This window comes from Astatotilapia calliptera, chromosome 18, assembly GCF_900246225.1.
Source record: "Astatotilapia calliptera chromosome 18, fAstCal1.2, whole genome shotgun sequence".
Classification (NCBI taxonomy): Eukaryota; Metazoa; Chordata; class Actinopteri; order Cichliformes; family Cichlidae; genus Astatotilapia; species Astatotilapia calliptera.
Genome location: NC_039319.1, coordinates 6,169,359 through 6,190,727, shown reverse-complemented (window position 1 = coordinate 6,190,727; position 21,369 = coordinate 6,169,359). Strand labels below are relative to the sequence as shown.

At 39.2% G+C, this 21,369-nt stretch overlaps 1 protein-coding gene and 1 long non-coding RNA gene across 2 annotated transcripts in view; one reads left to right on the top strand and one right to left on the bottom strand.

Moving 5' to 3' along the window:
- Positions 1 to 21,369, bottom strand: part of LOC113010524 (uncharacterized) — a 93,723-nt gene that overhangs the window by 54,745 nt on the left and 17,609 nt on the right. The gene's annotated exons all lie outside the window — the stretch shown is intronic.
- On the top strand, positions 1,556 to 9,559 carry LOC113010523 (Krueppel-like factor 6). The gene is made up of 4 exons (XM_026149618.1): positions 1,556 to 1,904; positions 4,106 to 4,688; positions 5,637 to 5,760; positions 6,672 to 9,559. The coding sequence occupies exons 1-4, from the start codon at positions 1,803 to 1,805 to the stop codon at positions 6,721 to 6,723; spliced, it is 861 nt and encodes a 286-aa protein (XP_026005403.1). The 5' UTR covers positions 1,556 to 1,802; the 3' UTR covers positions 6,724 to 9,559.

Here is a 21,369-nt window from a genome sequence, read left to right as displayed (position 1 = left end):
GCCGATGTGCCAGACAATGGCACTCTGTTCCAAACATGTTGTTTGTCACATCGCCTGCCTTTAACTTGTCAATGCCACTGTTGTTCTGCTTAACTTTAACTTAATCTCGCATCTTATGTAATTCAGTATGAATTTTTGCTCAAATTTACTGTATACAGTATTCTAGGCACTCATAATCTTAATGATAGCTCAGTGTTAGTCATAGTGTTTGGAGTGATAGAGGACACATTCAAAGTGATTTAAGTATCAGTTAACCTTATTTGCTGACAGGATATGAGGAATCTGACTCCCTACTTAACAAAATAAAAGTCAAATTCTTGCACAAGCTATAGTTTCTATCAACTGTATTTCAAAACGTGGAAATTATCACCTGTGGGACTTTTTTTAATGAACTGAGTTTTTATGCAAACAACATAATAAAGCATGAAGCATAGCACACAAGGAGGACATAAATCTCATCATATACCAACTTGTACATGTATTAACACAGATTAATATTCATGTTTCTTTGATCTCTGGGAGGAGAGATGTGGGAAAGCAAAGCAATTTACATTCAAAGGAGTGAAAGAGGTAAATATATTTCTGGGAGTGTGCCAGAATGTATTTATAACGTGTCATTTTAGAGTAGAGGTATATTGCCGTCTTGCATTAGGAACTCTCACCATGCACCATGGGTGGCAACACTGTTTTTAACCTGTTCTACTTTCCCCCTTCTAGAGGAAATAAGTTGATGCGGTTTTACAAGCAACTACAGTCATACACTTTTTTCCTGCAAAAGCAGTACGCTCTTAAGAGAGCCACAGGTGACTGACATTAAAACGCACACATCCGCACACAGCGCCTGCCAATGTGCATCATTCCCAGCAAAATCTAACCTGTCCCTCACGCTATGCCTCAAGCTGCTGCCACTACAATAACCCGCACAGCATTATGTGAATAATCATCTTTATGGCAACTCTATTATAACTTAATAGCTTATTAAATTGTCTACACTGTCACAGAGAGACTCATAATAATGCTCATGGATCTCTGGGCAGCCATGAAAAGATGAAGTCTATCACATTTGTTTCACAGAGCACAGAAATTGATCAGGTTCTTGATGATCCCCCCCGAGTCTGCAGACGCGTCTGAATATTGTTGTCATGAACTTGCGTTTTACAGGCAGGAGAGCAATTTTCTTTACAGACTTACGCTCGTATGATTCATAGCGCAACTCGCCAAGAGAACGAGAGTAACTAGTGCGTGTGTGAGGAAATAAAGATAGCCATGTCTATTTAGAGACGGACGCTTCTCCTGCCGCTGATCCGGAGCGGCTGACGCTCAGAGTCGAATCAGTAGAAAACTCAACTTCCTCGTTGTGGTAAGACAAGAGTCTCGCTTATATACGGTTCTAAAAATAGCGCTGATTTAGTCCAATGGGAGCCAGAGAGGCTTCTAGCTCTGCACCAATCACGGCACACAGGATGACTCTGCTCTCGCTCGTTATTGGTCGGAAGTGGTCTGGTAGGCCTTTGTAAAGTTCCTGCAAGCCCATTGGTAGACGTGCCGTAACGTAATGTAATCACATGGGGGTGGGTTTGCCTGTAATTTTGAATCGGGGGGGAAGTTTACAGTGCGCTGACGGACTTTTGCAGAGTTCGGTGTTGTGCGCTCACGCTCAAAACCTCCACTGGAAGTGCACGACTCCAGACTAGTATACATGCAAATACAGCTAAGACTCCAGCTTCTCTCTGAACACATCAGGCTTCGTTTCCTCACAAGCTTGAATTCGCTTATCCTTGTGGCTAAATCTCAGGAGTGAAATGGATGTCATCCCTATGTGTAGCATCTTCCAGGAGCTCCAAATTGTGCACGACACTGGATACTTTTCAGCTTTACCATCTCTGGAAGAGTATTGGCAGCAGGTAGGCTGACGACTGATTCCAAACACTCGATTCCTCAGTTTGACAGATAGTGCCACAGGCTCATGTGTGAAGTGCCAGCAGAGTGCGTAATTTCCAGAAACTTGTTTTAAGTGACAGCTGCGCGCCGACTGGCAAATGTCAGAGTAGTTTCATGTAATGTGAGCGCGCGTTTGATTCAGTAATGCAGCTAATATAAATTTATTTCTCAAAACTTGGTTTGCCTCCGGTTATAGGGGAAATGGTGCAAGTTCCCCTCGTGACAGATCAGTATTTTTTTAGTATGTTTGTAAAAATGCAGACTTATTACGTGTCTTCTTTAGTTTTTTGGCGCATTTCATAAAATATGCTTTAAATTAGTTGTACTTTTACAGTATTTTCTGGTGCTACGGCGCGCGCACAGTTGTTCAGTGGTGGTTTGCTCGTATTGTGGACTCAGGCATGCAGGTTATACAGGCACATCGGTTTGTGATAAATGAAAAACACGCCGTGTTGCAGATTTAGCGAGTGAATGGCGAGCCGTGCGCCTTTGCGCGTATCTCCTCCTCCTGACTTTCTCTCTGCCTGCCGCTCACTCCCTCTTGCTGTCACACGGACCCACACATACAAATGAGAGTGACAGACTGTCAGAAAGAGAGAGAATAAGAGAGAGGCTGGTTTCTATTGAACCGTTGCTCGACCAGGCGGCCGCCTGGTTGACAAAACAGTGGAGTTTTACACTGGTAGTGACGGGAAGGGTACAAGTCGCTTCTTGCTCAGATTGGGAAATGAATTGGCCTTACTCTTCAGTCTTCGCTGTCTCCCCGTCTATCAGATATGGCCGGGCTTCATTCCAAGTCGCCCTCTCAGGCATTTAAAGCTCGCCTGGGATTTATCCAGCACTGCTGACAAGAAACATATGAAGTCAATGCCTTCTTTTTCATTCCCAAGACACGAAGATTTTCCCATGATAGTCCTCTTTTAGAATATATATATATATATATATATATATATATATACATACACACACGAAAGGTGTTTGTAGTTGCTGCCTGGTACCTGTGGTTTAATTTTATTCCATCTCATCCTCCATCTCTAGATAAGCTTTATTTATTCAGTATGGTATTATTATAATATTTTAAAAATGTTGTTGGTGAGATTTGTCGTTCTTCCTTTATTTTAGCGTTTTGTCAAGTGATGCTTGTGCTGCCTGTAACCAGATCAGCCAAAGAGGGATAGTCCCCTCTCGGATAGTTTCATTTTCATTTTGACCCTATAAACTTCCAAGCAACTAGGAAAATGTCAATTTCTCTCTAAGGGAATAAATCGTTTTAGGAGGAGTTTGGAAAAAGTCCGAAAAATGTATTTGTCCCATGACCTCTTGGATCCAGGTTTCCTCAAGCTTTGGCTGCCACTGTTCCAGTCAGTTCTGTTATAATAACATTTGGCTGTAATTTTATATTTGCTTCATTAGGAAACTGCACAGGCCTGTTTGTGGCCTTCGTATCTGGCCTGTGCTTGCTGACTGCAGAGGGTTAAGGAAGTGCTCTCTCACTTCCTTTTCACAGAAAACAGGCCCACAATCCACAGTGGCTGTTGCAGTATTCATGCCAGGCTTTTTATGAACCCCCATGAACCAGACCTCCCTCCACTCAGTCCCTGGTGTGCTATGTTATTTCTAGCAATGCCTCCAAATGCATTATTAAATCCACATTATGTTGAATAATTGATAGATTTAAAAGATCTACAAGCACTTCCCTAACCCAATGGGGGGCTCTGTAGCATATGTAAATTTCATGACCAACCTCTGCACACACCTACACACATTCAAACCATGCCTGCGTTCGTGGGTAAGAGCACCTTGTTCTTGCAGTCTCTCAGAAGGAAATGTGGTGCTTGTAATCCTCCCTGATATGGGCTCAGAGAACACACTTAGAGTGTACTTGACTATCCTCTGCATAGGACATTGTGTCTTACTTCATTCCTGCAGGCAGAGAAGAAACAGGGCTGGTGATGTTACAGTGTCACAGCATACCCCCTTTTTTGCTGCTGCTTAGAATAAATACAGTGCAGAGGAGAATACCGGAGTCTTGTGTTTCCTGTAAAAACAAATGGTCTTTTTTGGTGGTTTTAAGGACTTTCAGGTTGAATGTAAGAGTTCTGTTACACGCCTTTGGCTCTGTGCTCCATTGAACTCATTTCTATCTTGTCTTTCATCTACACAGACATGTCTCGAGCTGGAGAGATACCTCCAGAGCGAGCCTTACGTCTCAGCCACAGACCTTAAATTTGAGACCCAGGAAGACTTGTGGAGCAAGCTGCTGCTTGCCTGCGGGGACAAGTCAAGTGAGTCGGACCCAAAGATCACCCACATTAAGGAGGAGGAAGACAATCAGGATAGCCAGAACCATGATGCTGGTGGTTTCAACTCCGATGCCAGCAGCGAGGCCTCGGACAGCTCAGAGGAGCTCTCCCCTACCCTCGACTTCACCTCCAGCTCTTTAACTGATATTCTGGCCGACAACGGCGATGACGTGGCCTCTGGCATCATCAGCACACCACCATCCTCACCTGAGCTCGGCAAGGAGGGCTCTGTAGCCCAGACGTGGATTGGGATACAGACAGTGATGCATTCAACAGGGAAAATAAGGGCTGGGGGCATGGAGAGGAGCCTGGAAAGGTCAGGTCTGACCAGCGGGGAGGCATCACCTGACGGGAGGAGGCGTGTGCACAGGTGTCACTTCAACGGATGCAGGAAGGTGTACACCAAGAGCTCGCACCTCAAAGCACACCAGCGGACACACACAGGTAAACTGGCCTGACAGTGAGCCTTTCAAAAGTGACGATAGCCGAGCTGAAGCGCTGAGTTATTGCTCAAAGTTCTGAAAAAAATACTCCCACATACTTTGAATAGTTTGTCAGGAGGAATGCCCTCAACTATGACCTAATTCACACAGAGGAACGTGACTTCATGCAGGGCAAAGGGAGGCGGGGAGTGCGTGAGAGAGGGAGAGAGACGCGAAGGGGAGGGATGTTCTTTTGTGGCCGAGTAGCACCCAGAGGATGTGGATCCTGAAAACAAATCAACAGTTCTCAGATTTCACCATGGGAAAAGCTTCCGAAACTCGCTCATTTGCATACAACTTCCCAAAAAAGAGAGAGAGAGAGAGAGAGAGTGAAACATTATGGGAATCTGACATTTGCACTGTTTTGTTAGAGGCTCAAATGTGAGCAGTTTCCCTTGTCACCTTTGACCTCTGCCAGGCTGTTTACAGCTTGGCCCTCCATTAGCAGAGGAAGTCACATTCCTAGCATCGTTCTCCAGCCACGTTAGCCACATGGTTAATGATGGTTAATGGTCTGTAGGACCATTAGGAACAGTCTCTATTTTTTTCATGTAGCTCGCCCCCTGTTACATAAGCCTTCTACTCTAACAGCTTCTTACAGCTGCATACCACAGCTCTTGAGGCCCACAAGGCACGAGGTTGTTTTTCTATTCATCTTACAGTAGTCAGCCTAATCTGCTAACCACCTGCACAGGATCATATTTATTTTACCTCCTGTACTGTAAATATTGGCTGTATATCTGAGAAATTGTAGTTTAAAATATTCATATTATGATTTAGAAATTCTTAACTCTCTGGTAAACCTGCAGAGGCTGCTTGAATAGCTAAGTAAATGCAAGGTTCTGAACTCAGATGAAAAATGACATGGCTGGCTTTAATATTTTGCTTTTCTTTACGTTCATTCTTGTAGGCGAGAAGCCTTACAGGTGTTCATGGGAAGGCTGCGAGTGGCGCTTTGCACGAAGCGATGAACTCACCAGACACTTCAGGAAGCACACTGGAGCAAAGCCATTTAAATGCAGTCACTGCGACAGGTGAGATGGTTTTTATTGTCATATGTCACCATGATTAGTCACATTTTTTTTTTGTTACAATAGCAAATGCCTCTCAAAACAAAGTGCTGTAAATTAATTTAACCCCTCTTCATAAGAACTACTCCCCTTCTTTATATTTTGAGTGCCAAGCATTTCTTTACTGACAAAGAAAGCAGCAAATTAGTTTATCAAAATGACATGCTAGTGGGAGGGATGAATGAAGGTTAAGGATGAAAATGGTTGAGGTCAAGGGGGTGGATAAAAAGAGTTGAGTACAATGGATGGGAGGAGTGTGATGAGACTGAACAGCGTGAAGTTTGGGTCTCTTCTACCAGGGCGCTATTTAAAACATCAGCCAAACCTATACAGACTGGGATAAGGGACTAGGTGGAAGGGGGAGGCATGAGCCCATTCTTTCAATCTATCACGTGTTCATGTTATATAGCACAGAGAGTAAGAATAGTATCCAATACCAAACAAGCAGAATAAAATTGGCTGCATAGCCATAGGTACTTTAATCTAAATGGAATCCAACAAGCATCTTTGGTGGGTGAAAAAGAAGCTTTATATTGTTTGTTTCACTGGTTTCACATGTTAACAAACCACCCCAGGGTTCTTGTGTTGATTAGCGTCTCGGATGGATGTGTGAACATTCTCCTTCAATTAAAAATGAGATTTTTCATTTCCTTTCCCTTCATCTCCTGCAGCCGAAGTGATAGCTTTGTTTATTACAGTGTTTCGGGGTTTTTTTGGTCTATTAACTGATTCAGTTGAATTTAGAAGCATTTTACTTAGTCATTGTAGCCTAGTTAGTTGTTAATATAAGCAACTTATTACCTTCAACAAGTTATAGTCATTTGTTTAGTTCTTCAGTTTAGTGGCTGGATCTGATGTTTTTCTTCTCTTCTTAGGTGTTTCTCCCGTTCTGACCACCTGGCGCTGCACATGAAGAGGCACATCTAAGATGGTCTTCATGTTGAGAGCTCTGAGGGATGATTCGGGTTAATTGTCCTGACCTGTGGAGATCAGCGAGGCCGGTGTGTCCTGGGAGCGTTAACAGGGGCACCGTCGTGTTCCAGTCAGTGGAAAAACATGAAGCAACGCAGGCTATTATTTGCACCATACTTAGTGCCTCCAACACCTCGCTGTGGTGATTGCTCTTGAAAGGCTTTTATGGAGGAGCAGGAGGGCAAAAAGAGACTCCAATATGGGAAAGATCTAGGCTGGAGAAGATGGGAAGAGACTCTTCTGTATGGTGTTCAACGCTTTATTCCTGGAGAAATTTGGGACTCCAGGGGTTGGGGTGCCATTCCTCCACTGACAGTGTGTTTGCCTGTGCGCATGGGGACTGTGAGTGCCTGCAACTGGATGCCTGTGCTGGCTTTATGGAGTGGATGGAGCTTGCATTGTGGAACTGCGAGTGAATGACATAGCAAGGGTGATGTTATACTCGGGAGGTTTATTTTTCTTTTTGAGGGAGGGTTATGTGTTGTCTCTCTAAGAATGAATGCAAGCAAAAAGTTCTGTCTGTCATGACTGATTCTGTCAGCTGTGGAGAGGAGTAGGGGGGTAGTTTAGTGGGGCTGATTGGATAGAGATTGCCCCCTTTCTGCCTGGAGGTGAAACTACAGCTCCCTGTCTAAAAATGGGAGGTTGTTTTGTTTAGTGCAGCTATTAAATGTGCAATGTATTACGTAGCCTGTCTCAAAACATACACGCTATAAAGCTCATTTTGTTTTCCACTGTGTAAGCTTTGTATCTTAAAAGGAAAAAAACAAAAACAACAACAATTGTGCACAGTTATTGCCATTATATCAGAAGTTGCATGGGATCTGGGGATGTGTTGCTCACCTTATAGGACAACAAAATTCCATTCAAGAGCAGCTACCTTCATAATACTCAGTATCATAGTATTGTACAAAACACATAAGGCAGTCATTTTGTTTTGCCATATTTTTCTTTCATTCTCTTTATAAGTTGGGGATACCACTGTTTGCAAATATTTTGATTGTGGGATTTTTCTTCCTTTTTCTTCACTTTTGCTTTTCTCTTTTGTTCTGTCTGTAAATGCACTGTTGACCTTACCGATGCCTTATGTAAGTGGCCTTGTCCTGTTGAATAGATCACTCTGTTATACATACACACATACACCAAATGACCATTGCGAATGCAGTTGTGCGTTATTGAATAGCTTTATAAAGGCTCTGATCCATACAGTTGCACCTTTTGCCCTTTTCCCTTGCGACAAACTCCTCTAAACTCTTGAATATTAAAACAAAAGTAACTATATCAGCTTCATAATGACTGCCATTTACACGTCTGTGTTAAATATATCATAGATATTTCAGAACTAAATCATAGTCTTCAAAATTATCCAGATCTGAGACAGAATTGTGGAGAACTTGGAAAAGCAATTCACTTTTATATTGATTTACTACTATGTAGTATACGATTGCGTGGATGCACTTCAGATTAACTGTAACTTGCTGTCAAAGGTACAGAGTCTTGGAAGCACGTTCTCATGAAATGTTGTGTGGTCAGCCACCGAGAGTGGCAAATCAAGATTTACTGCAAAGGCAACATTTACATTGGGTCCATTATGTCAAGCATATACTCTCAAAAGCAAAGGATGACTCATTTAAAGTAGGCTAATGACCACATTCTCAGTCACGAGAGTGGTTTGATATTGGATGTTTCGGGAAGTCTCACCTCCAAGGTGAGTCAGTGTCTTTACTCAGTTCTAGTTTTAACAGCCCACAATCTGACTTTACGGTACAAAAAACCAGTCCAACCAGTTCAGCTGAGCTGTGTTTCAGAGCTAGAGGTCTGTGCTGGTAACCTAAGCTGAGACAAGGACAAGCTGTTTGTACCAACTTCACTATGTTCATGTTTCAACATGGGTAACATGACTTCGTCACACTTCTCAGTGAGCTGAAACAAAAAAAAATCAGATGAGCGCACAAGTGGATAATCTCATGGCCACTTTCTCCACTTGTAGAAATATTTTGGCGCCGCTTTATTATACACAAAAATTATGACAGATGGAACATTTTAGAAAGAACATTCATTCATTCATCAGTTACTTAATGTCTCACTTTGTCAACATCACAGGTAGCCTTGTTAAAACTCAACACGTCTCCGGTGAACCTGTTGAACATTCATTTGTCTGCAATGTTATTTTTGTTTTTACACTGAGAAACACAAAGACATGTTACATTGTAAACTACGAGAATTTTGTAAGGAAGCTTCTATTTTGAACAGGTGTGGGACCAAAAACAAGTGCAGTGTGTTGTTTCCAAATGTGAACGATAAAAGGCTAAAGAATTATTGTAAAATAGATGCACTCCATACTCCTTTCATTTGCTTCTGTAACATCTTTGTTTTGATTTTTGGGAAAAAAAATAATAAAGTCAGAAAAAAAAATGTACATTTTAAAATGACATCAGTATCGCCTAGACCCGTGGCCTATCATGTTTAATAGAGAAAAAAAAGAAGAAAACAAGTACTTTCAGACGTGAATTGTTCTGGACACTTGAATTGTAATAATTTTGAATTCTGGTGTTCACTAAGTATTACGTTTTTTTTATTTGCCATGTCATTTTTTCCCCAACTTGACCTGCAAAGATGCCCTATCTTTAGCTAGAGAATCTTTATTGGATAAACATGGAAAATATGAGGCTCTATTTTTGTTCATTTTATGGCATAATGAAATTTTTTCATTTGAAATTGTTTTGTAAAATAGTTTCTGTATGAATGTATTTTTTATTGGAAAATGGATAAAAAGACTATTGGTTCTACACGTGTGTTTTTTGTCTTCCATTATTATTATTATCATTATCAGAAAGAAAGCGTTTACTGGATATTCAGCAGTGAATATCCAGGTGAACTATCGCACCAGGGTCACACTGGCAGGGTTTCCGTGACTATAACCAGGATAAGCGCTTTTTAAAAACTTTTTACATTAAAATTTGAATTCTTATTCCAGTGGTTGTCAAACCTAAGCAAAAACATTGCATGGTGTTTGTTTCATCCCTAACTGGGTAGTTTTTAGCAAACATTGCACAGGTAAATCTGTTTGGGACCATTTTCAGAGACAGAAAAATAAACACTAGTGGTCAGTGAGCCTTTAGGGTAGCAGTGCGGATATATGTGGGAAGGTGCCTACAGCCTTTCCATGAACACATACACACTATTAGTGTGTATGTGTTCATGGAAATGAAGGAACCAGTCACCCAGGGCTCATTCATGTGCTTTAAATAGCTTTGGAGAACAATCTGCTTGTTGTATTATCAACTCTCTGACTATACTTTTTCCACATCCAATCGTCTATGTGCTCATCTTTTCAGCATGCCACAGTACTGTGTCCTGTGTTTTTTTGAATAGATCTGAATCCAAAAACAGCCACTGTAATGCTCTACAGCCTAATAACATATATATATATATATAATATATGTGTGTGTGTGTGTGTGTGTGTGTGTGTGTGTGTGTGTGTGTGTGTGTGTGTGTGTGTGTGTGTGTGTACACACACACACACACACACACACACACACCTTTGCAAAAGCTTTTAAAACTTCACAGTGCATGGCTTTTGGCTCACAGTGTCCCGGACACCAATATTTCAGTGCTTCAGACAAGATGAATGGCCCACGTATATTTCAATATAGGATCATAATTCTTTTGGTAGAAAATAATTATACCCATACAGCAACATTTTCATTCAGGTAGTAGCTGCAGTTTTCTTGCTTTACCACAACCATTCAATGTGCACCTTTTATTAAAAACCATTTACCTGTCACTCTTAAACTTTGCATGTGATGCTGTGCTTACGTTAGCCCAAAGATCTCTCTGTAGGTTGCAGGCATCATTGGCATTATACGTAAACTCTTCACTAGATCTTACTCCCAACTTTCCTTCAGTCCTTGTTTTATTTTGGGAATTGATGGAGCATTAAGGCCCTGGAATAATTTTCACATCACACAAGCAGATATGCCAGGCTTTAGATTCACATATCCGTAACACACAGAATATCAGCAGGCACATCTTTTAATTGCAAGTTTAGCAGGGCAATGATGTATGTATAAAGAATACTTCAAACAAGTAGCACACAAAGGCCAACTAGACTGGGACCTCGACTTCATTAATAGGCCAGCTTGATATCTCTGACCAAAATGAGGAAAGTTATGTTTGCATACATTTTACTGGTAATACTTGACATGATTTTGCTGTAATTTGTAAAAAATAAATAAATAAATAAATAAATACAAATTAAAGAGATAGTTTTAATAAAATGTTGTTACACATCCCAGATCACTAGTTTTTTGTTACTGATTTAAATGTAGGAATGTCAAATAAACATTTTGTGCTCAGTGAGGGTATAGGACTCACTTACATGTCATCATGTTCTCAGATCTCAGCAATCCCTGAGTACAATGTTAACATAGGGCATAAACGCTGTTAGTCATAAGCTGTAACAAATAGGAATTGTAATAAACTTCAAATAGTCTTCACGATTCAATACTTGATAGATAAGCAGCCAGGATACTTGTTGCATGTGAAAATTTGGAGAAAAGGAGAAATATTTAATGGTCAGACCATTGAGATGAAAAGCTTAATCTAAGTTCCACATTAGAACAACGATTTGAGTTGTTTGAAGGAATGTGCATTGTGAGGGCAATCTGTTCCTCCTGCTCCAGCCAAGAGCGCAGAGTTTTCATCTTACACTCCAAGAAATTTATGCAAATTAAGTTGTGCCACAAACAAATCCCTGATAAGAGCTTTGCACACTACACAGACAAATAGCCTCTTCATCTCCGATTGCAAGCACAAAGTGCCTCAGCTTTAACACTGCTCCACCGAGCCTGCCATGCTCCATGCCCCAAAGCCCCTAAATAATTGAAGGACTCTCAAGAGGTTGTTTTATTATTTCTTCCTTTCATTTTAAAGATATATTTATTGGTATTCCAGTTCAAATCACCACAACAAAAGCTGTATAACACCATAAAATAAGTTTTTTTATTCAAATGAAACAAAACTGTGAAGATTAAATAAAGAATGATTATTTTTTTAATCCTGATATTAATAGATACAACGTCAAGGCCACAAGGCCAAATTTCAATAGTTTGCCGTTTCCAAGACTGATGGAATTGTTTTTGTGGTCGAGATGAAAAAAAATTGAATTAATTAAATATGCATAACTGCGACAGACTCAGATTGGCCTTATTTTCTTTCTCCAGATATATCAGACTTCCCGCTGTGTGTGCTATTAAAGACAAGCATGGTATGTTGGGCTGGTCAATTTAGTGGAGAAAGTGCATAATTTTCCCTGCAGGGGAACTTGTGTATACTTGAGAAAAATGTATGGAAATGTAAAATGGAAGGTAACCAGCCCTTTCCATTTACTTGTTAAGGATATTTGCACCAGAGCTGTGATAATGGGCAGTTTTTTTCAACATTATTCAGTAACTTTAAACTGAATCCCAGGGTTGAGCTTGTAACAATCAGACTCATGGGTGAGGTCACAGCTAGACACAGGCTGAAAATGAAGATAAAGGATAATATTGTCTGGAATGTAGACACTGGTGGTAAGTTTCCCAGAACAATCTAAAGATCTATGTGGTGATGGGGGAGTGGTTGAGTGAGCAAAAATATGCCTGAAGGATATTTAGATTGATTGGCCCATGGACGGTAGTCAGAAAACGATTGACGAGATAAGAGGACATAAGAATTTTTGAATGAGAAGAACTCTAACTGAATATGAAAGCATAAGTGAGCCGGAACAAGCAACACACTGTCAATAGTGGGAAAATGACAGAAGATAAGACCTGCAGTAAATCCACAGGTCTCTGTGCAAAATATTCATTGAACTGAATTAATAACCCTTAAACTTGTCCATGACATGACAGCTTTAACTGTTCAGTTTTACACCAGGCCTCCGGAACCACAGAAACATTATCCAAGTAAAGAAAAAAAAAAAACAAGCAATAAAAATCTGAGAGAGTGAATTTGGTGGTTTTTAAGCACCTCTACACTTCAACACAGCAGCTGTTCTGCCACTGGCATTCGGAGTAAGCGACAACTAAGCACTAGGATTTTAATAATGAGCCCAACCCCCCCCCCCCCCCAGCGTAACTCCATACTATAAAATGTGAATAATCATCCAAAACTATGTGGTTATTTATGGTAAATGTTATTCTTCCATATGGCAACCACATGGTTACCTATTTTACTACAAACAACCCCCAATAACATTAGAATTAGCCTAAAAGAATCCACAGTTGTGTATGGCAAACGACCTGACCCCAGTTTCCCACTAACCTGAATTTCCAGACTAACCACAACAACGTGTCACTCTGGTATCTAGTCCTGCAGTAATTTAGCTCTGGTACCTCGGTTAGTCTATTGCAAAAGTGCCTATTGGGAATTGGCCAGTGTCTTGGTCACTGGTACTGCTGCTTGCAGTTTTCTCAGTATAATATGCCAACCACTGATCCAAAGTCATGCTTGACCCTGAGGGTTATCAAAATGTTGACATTAAGGCACTTTATATTGTACAATAATAATACAGAGAAAACATAAAGAGCCCCAAACCCTAACAGTTAGATAACACTCAATGAACAAGCGCTTTGGCAACAGTGGGATGGAAAAAATGTCTTTTAACGGGAGTAAATCTTCTGGCAGAACCAGGCTCAGGGACAGGCTTAGCAGTTAGTTAAAACCAGCACCAGTGTGAGAGGATAACCTTAAATCTTTCAATACATGACTCTAGGTAGAATTTAGCCTACAGCTGTATCTAATGATTTTTTTTCCTGGTTATGCAAAGAAATGTGATTTCTTTTAAAGATGTTTTTAATACACAATTATCATAACAGTTCATTTGCTCAAACTAGATACCAAAACCACATGTCAATAAATCTCAATCTTCTAATCATTATTATCTCATTTCCACATTACTGCTTGTTATTAATAATAATAATGTCACTTGCCTGGGCCTCAAATTCAAAATGATTACAGTGATGCATACATTTATTTAAACACTACACTTCACAGCAGCCATTTTTGGAGCTGTACTCGAGGACTCAACCAATGTTAAAACAAATGTAAGGTTTGAGTCGAGCACTTTAAAGGTGCTTGACTCTAATGTAACCTTGCCATGGGTTCATGTCGACACTTGAATAATATTCAGCTTAGACTGTCACTGGTGGACATGCTTTTCACTGTGGGGTAAGGAGGATAACTGGTAGGATTTACAGTGTGCTAAAATGGACTGCTACATCAATCATACATGGCTGTTAAACTGAAATATAAAATGGATGAATGTTAACATTAGAGGGCATGTGGTTTCTTTTATACAGGCAACAAGTAAACAGTGTTCTTTTGATGGCAGAATGCTGGAGCAGAGCGTTATTGAGTGCGATATTGAATATATAAATATTCAATAGTATATATAAATAAAATTGAACTGAACTGAACTAATAGCCATCAAATGTCATTTAATGTTACCTGAAATCTTAATGTAAAATACTTCAAACTCTGCGCTACACTTGCTTTGGTTCTCAGCAATAAACCATAACAAAATACAGTGAATGCAAAGAATAAAGAGACATACAAATTACATTTATTAGTGAGACGATTTGCAAAGCAGACTTTAGTAATTCAAGGCCAGATTTCTCTAAATGAGCACATATACTCCTTTTAGATTTAGAGTCATTAACTGTGCACTCAGATGCTTCTTATGTTCACTCTCAATACCTACTGGGAATTTTAAGGATCTGATAAATATTTATTTAACACCAAATTTATGCACCTTACAGAACCTGTATCAGGTTAGATCAGGCAGGTTAGTTGCGGTTAGTTTCAACCTTAGCAAAGTGCAGTCAAGGATGCATTCATATTCACAGCTATCAGTGAAATGAATGAGAATATTCAAGGTCAACCAGGAGAACAAGCTCTTCCCTAGAGCAAGGCTTCACCTCATGCACATATGTATACATACACATCCATGCATATTCCTCCCCCTCTTCTAAGCTACAAGCTGTATGTCCTGTGGGGCTGAGGGGGGTTGCTTCTTGAACCAGAAGGAAAGTGGAGGTCAGCGACCCCACATTGGGATGGTAGTCTGTCAAGTCTTTGCCACCTGGAAACCTTTCATCTGGTTGTAATAATCAGACAAAGAGCTGAGACCAAGTCTTTCTTATTTTGTATGACACTTGCAAGAAATTTTAATGGAAATCCATTGATTTAATAAGAGTTACATTAATAGACTTAAGCAAAAATCAACATACAAGGTTTGTTCGGTTATTTTGTTGTGTTCATTGCTGAAACTATTCACTCTTTAAAAAAACATTATGTAGTAAATACTCTTTTTGGCTGATACTTTGATTAAATCATGTTGCTAATTAGAGAGTCTTTTGGAAGGCTGAACTGATTATGATTATTTGTGCTGGATGCTTTCATTAGAATATGACATCAGTAACTCCTAAGGGCACATCAGTGAACATGATGTGCAGAAAAAGCAAAAGACATACACAAGCAAGTCAGGACAACTAAATGAAGCAATATATATATACATTCAGTATTTAACACAAATCTCCTGCATGGCAGTAAACCTGTTTGATCTTATGATCAGGTTTAAACAGGACTGGATAGTCTGGACTGTCCTTCAAGTGACGAAATCCATTGGGAGTGTCCTTAAGCTCTGAATACCCAGCAAACAGGTTTGCTGCACTGAAACTGATGTTGTGACAAGTAGATGTAGATGTCTGCAAGATTCCTGCTCAAAATCTGCTTACAAAATTTGTCTTTACTGATATATATGAAAACAAATCAATCTAATATCTTCACCATATTACTCTGCTTTGGGAAATTAGAGTTGGAAGACTGGAGGACTAGGAAACTGACTGTCAGGTACAATGACAACAATAGTACACAAAGTAGTTTGTATGTTACTACAGATACATAGCCTGTGATGATGACAGATAAGATTCACACTTACGGCTAGTAACTTACTACCATGGTTGGGTAGCGGACTCAAAACCATAACCTTCTTACCACCACTTGCTGTATCCGTATCCTAGCTGTCATTGGGCTTTACCCTGCCTTCCATCCTATGACAGCTGGGATAGGCGCCAAACCACCCCACGACCCTGAATTAGATAAGCAAATGGATGGATGGATGGATGGATGGGTGGAAGACGGCCAGGACAAATATATCAAACAATGAATGAATCAATGAAAAAAAATCAATGCTTATCAACATAAGCTTTTATGTTTTTTAAAAACACTACAAAATTCCTTATGAAAGTGAAAACAGCCTGACAAAAACTTGTTCCATGTGGAACTCAAGACAAATGTTTTCAAGGCTTTTTTCATGCTACATGTAAACTTAAGTTTCATTTTCATTCTCTGTTTGCTTTTGTTTTATTCATTGTTTGGTTAACTTAGGCAGAAAGAGTGGTTTGTATTAAAATTCTACTTTAGGAAACTCAATTTTCTACATTGCAAAGGTGAAGAGTGCCCTCAGAGCAGTCTCTAAAATATGTAATACAGGCATGTCCACTTAAAAAACATTAGTCTAGAAGGTTTTTTTAAGTTGAGTGTTTTAAAACTCTACTGAATAGATCCCATGTCACAATTTCGTGAATTTATTATATTTGGGGCTGTTTTTTTATTTGAAAAAAAGAGAACAGACTACATATTTGTTGAAAGCAATACCATTATGGCACTTTTGTTCCTCCATATATAATGTGGTAGTTTTCTCTTCACTTGTACAGACGGTGATGAACAGGTCTGGAGGTTTGAGGGGGCTGGGTCTCTAGCCAGACTCTGGGTATGGCGCCTGATGGATGGGCATTCCTCAGCCCCCACTCCATGCAACCACCCGCCAACCCTCTGACCTCCCACCCATCCTTCCCTTCCCCTACGCTCTCCTCCCGTAAGTGATGAACAAGCTCATTACTATGGCCTACTGATAAAAGGAGGCCATTATCTTTTCACTGTGCACTTTGAACTATGACAAAGGAATCTACTCCTCCCTGTCTCCTGCTTCTGGTTACGTAATACAGTCGTGGCATGTGAAATAGATGGCTTGGTTTCAGTGCTTTCAGCGCATCCCACACTGGTATCTTCTCCAACATACCACCATGGCCACATACCCACAATGCTAGCTTGTTAGTGAACCGAACCTTTAATGCTTCTATCATCAGCCTGTCATTTTATTTCTGAATATATTACATAATGTTAATATAGAACAAGCACTTGGTGTTTATTTATCTGCTCCTGTGTTGTTTTAAAATCCTTTCACCTGACCTAAAGACGCAAAAAACAAAGTAAGTATTGGGATTCTTCTGTGAAACAATGCAACGTGAAAGCGTGATTAGCAGCTGCATCAATGAATCTGTGAATGAGAGCTATTTTTGAGAGGTGAAGAGGGATGTTGTGTGATTTAATTGTTCTGTTTTTTTTATTTCAACCTTTTCAGGATATATATATAAAAAAAAGAGACTAATTGCTCCTCTCTTTTAAGTTATTTACCTTATTGCATTCATTTACCCAAATATACAACAACGCATGCTGTTATTTGAGAATTTCCTATTTTTTGGTTACCACCTTTTATCTGAAAATGAAGAGAAGACAAATGTTTTTCAGCTGTTTTGTAAAAAGTGAGCCCCTAATTTGTTTGGTAGTGTGATATTCATCTGTGCAATCTATATTAAAATTGAAACAAGTATTTGTCACAGTAATCTGCTTGGAAGTTTATCAATTACATGATCACAAAAGGATTTTAAAAAAGGAATAAATAATTAATGGAAACTGGTAAATGTCAGTGTTTAAAATATCACATTGTATCATATTATAAAATGTTGCCCAGTTTTTAATTAAGAAATATCTAAAATTGTCCCAGAGAGAGTCCTAGACTATGAATTAAATTAAAATCCTCATTGTAATTACTTCCAGCCCTTCCGTATGGTCAATGATGACATAATTTTTTCCCCAGACTAATTTCAAGAGCAGTATTCAGTAAATAGCAGTGGTAAAATGCATAAAAACAAATATGTTTGAACAATATAAGATACACATTTACACAGTGAACAATGTGCAATGCTTTATGGAATATGATTCTTTAGAAACAAACTGAATCCACAGCAATGGTATTCATTCATGTTTAATGCCTGCCAGCAACGCAGAACAGCTATGAAATGTTTGACTACAAACAAAATTAATAAAACATCTTCAACAAGGTTATAGGTTCCACTTTTGTAGAAGGCAGTACTCAACTTGCTTTTTAAATAAACAAAAATACGAATTTAATGGTTGTTTAAATGCTTTGTTTTGTCTCTAAAGCCAAACTACTGCCTGGAATTTAAGAATTCTGGGAGAAGCTCAAGAAGTGGAAGCTATTCTTTGCCAGCTTTCACTGCAGCAAAATAGATGCAAACATGTCATAGTTTTAAGGATACGGCACTGTACTGAAAATACAGTTTTTCTTTTTTTAAAGAGTGTACACAGTGTTTTGGCAACAGACTGTGTCCTTGAAGACAGAGCTGTTGCACCCTGTTTGGCAGCAGGGTGCTGTTGTGTCCTTAAAGTAACCGTGAATGTCTTTGAGCAAAACAATGAATTCATTTACAGCATATCTACGTGCTTATTCCGCTTAACAACCACTAGAATTCAGTTTTTCAGCACATTAAAAAAGGAAGGCAACAAAGGGAAGCGCATCCATAGTTTTACTAATTCAGGGTAAAGTCAGTCGCTCAGCTTTTAAACCTCTAAAGGTGAGTTTTTGATAAGTAAGCATAATATGTGCCCTGCATCCCAGTTCAAATCCTAAACTGTGTAAGTAACACACTGCACGCTCAGTTCAGGTAAAGCTTACTGTGAGTCCGAATGTAGAAAAATTGAAAACATCACATTTTGCGTGTCTTCATCAAGGTCGCAGCAACTTTTTTTCTCCTTGTTCACAAAAGGAATCCATAAACACACCCCAAATAACCACCGCAACCCAACACACACATACAAAGGAACAACTCGCTCGTATGCACTCGCACCTCTTTCCCCGAAGGTTTGCAAAGCCCTGTTTGAATTCACCTATCACCATGACAACTTCTCTCTCTTTACTGGCTGTGCCCGTGGGAGGTTTTCGCCCAGCCTTTTCTAATTTCACACTGTGTGGATATCTCCATTCAGTAATTACAATCCCATCCATTCTCATTTTCCCTGTCCAGACAATGTGCCCTGGATATACAAAAAAAAATAAAAAATCTCTTGCCTGTGTACACACATATACACATATTAAACTTGCACGAACACACACAGTATAGACCCTGTGCTCATGGACACATATAGAAACAGAGGACGTGTGTGTGTGTGTGTTTGAGAGTGTGTGAAAAAGAGATAGAGGTAGAGAGACAGATGTGAACTGTCACAACTCCTAATTCGCCAACGCACACAATCACATACAAGAACATCACTCTAAAAATCCAATTACAAGCCAACCTCCAGTCTGTAAAGTTAGGCTCGTTTTTAAAAAGTTAATAATTGCAAAATAATAGCAACTCAAATCATTATGACTTGTCCTGCAAACAGAAATCAACAGATAACTAGTAATAGTAGATATTGAAAATAATTTAGCAGGGATGCATTACAGAGTGTGCTGATATAGGCGATAATGGAGACAAAGAACTTGACTGTGCTGATTACATTTTTTATACTTCTTTACCATGATATAAAGATGCATAAACTATGATAAGACACTATAGTGGAGAGGATATACTGTAGTTCATTGATACTTATTATAACACAGCAGCCAGCTTGGCATGGATACAGTACGTTAATGCATGTGTCACAAATGAAATTTTTGTTCTGCTTTTTTTAAATGATTGTAAAATAATCAGTAACACCAATGTTGGAAAGCTGAAAAAGCTACTTCGGTTGTCCAAAGTTACATATGCACAATACATAACAGATACCTAAAACACACATAAAAGGTTGGTCAAAACACAGATAACAACTGCTTTGTAAGTTTCACTGCCCTTGGTGGTTTGACACAGTTGTGTTATGAGATTTTTATTATCAGAGTTAACAATGGCCAGCTCTCCAGAATACCAGTACTTTACTGCACTCGCTTCCTAGTTTACCATATTCCATGCTGTACATTCTTTCCATGGTGTCTCTAGTGACCTCAGGTAAAGAGAGTTGAATGAAAAGGAGCTGATTAACAGGTACATGTATGTGATTTACTCTGCACATGGATGATGTTAAATGAACCTAACAGATAGTTAACAGCTGCATTCATTTTAGCACCTGGTGGCCATTTAGGCTAAATTACAGTTTTCTGTTGAAAAGGTTTATTTTATTATTTTTGTTTTTCAAATCAATTCGAGTTTGAGTGACATTTTAATTCCTTGTTTAAAAACTGCTTCTGATGTCACCAGCTTTGTGAACAGTTACCATGGTTACAGGTGTTAGTATCTATTGAGGTCAGTGTCTATGTCCCTCTGCTCTGCAGTAATTCAACATTACCACAACCATCTGTTCTCTCCACTGAAAGGATGGAACTTGTTACTGCATGATTCACTCACTTGCTTACTTAATAATTTTTCTCACAGTTAGATTTCTTTGGTGAAAATTTAGAGGCTTATTTAGTCACAGTGACTGCTGGAATTGGCTTAACAAAACAGTCAAGTGAATGTAGCAGTAATGCTGCATCCACAATTTACATCAGCTTATCTTCGTTAAAAAAATATTAGGATGATGATAAACTGAAAAAGGAAACAACGTTTGCAGCTTCTTTTATAGCCACTCGAGGTTGGTGCCAAAAGTGAGTAATTTCCCATAGATGCCAATGATAAAATGCTCACCATTACATCAGAAATGAACTTGTTTACAGGCGGGTAGAAAGAAGTATTTTCAATGTCTCAAGCTAATCTTCCTGTAGCCTTTGATAACTCACACATGTTTTAAGGCTTAAAGTTCTACATTATTAAAGGTGTGGCAATTAGGTCCCTACCTTGTAGGATAGGTATTACCTCATTAATCTAGTCTCTTATTATAGTATTTTATTTGAATGTTACTTAGCATTAATTACCAGGTATCTGATTCTGTGCACTGCACCTAGCTAAACAAGTTTGCTAGCTTTAGCTGCGATCTTAGCGTGCCTTCAAATACGAATACTTCCAGTTACATAATACTATGATGGTGATGACCCTAACGCTAAACTCAAGACTAAAATGACAGTCCACAAACTACTTAGTGATGTCATGGAGGCTTAGACTAAGCTGTAATCTGTGTTTGAGTTTATTTCATGAATTTGTTTCATACAAAAGCTAGTAATGCTAACTATATTATTAAATTTTAGACGATACATTGTGTACCTTTGAAAAGGATAACAGTAAGATAATAATTTTGTAAATATTTAGTTTTCCACATTCTTTTTGTGTTCAGTTTTGACAAAGAACATTTGCACATTAATTTATAACAACGCTTGTTGTGTTAGAAAATAAAAGTGATGAGTCACTGTATACTGTTGAGGTACTGAACACGTTGTTGGCAGATACAGCGGGTCATAACAACATGTTTTCACCTTACTAAGACAAAGTATGGTCTGAATTGTTG

Bases quoted from the DNA above. Each gene is read 5' to 3' on its own strand.
- LOC113010523 (XM_026149618.1), top strand. From the start codon at position 1,803: ATGGATGTCATCCCTATGTGTAGCATCTTCCAGGAGCTCCAAATTGTG. The intron at 1,905-4,105 runs GTAGGCTGACGA...TCATCTACACAG, and splicing joins TGGAAGAGTATTGGCAGCAG to ACATGTCTCGAGCTGGAGAG. The intron at 5,761-6,671 runs GTGAGATGGTTT...TTCTCTTCTTAG, and splicing joins AAATGCAGTCACTGCGACAG to GTGTTTCTCCCGTTCTGACC.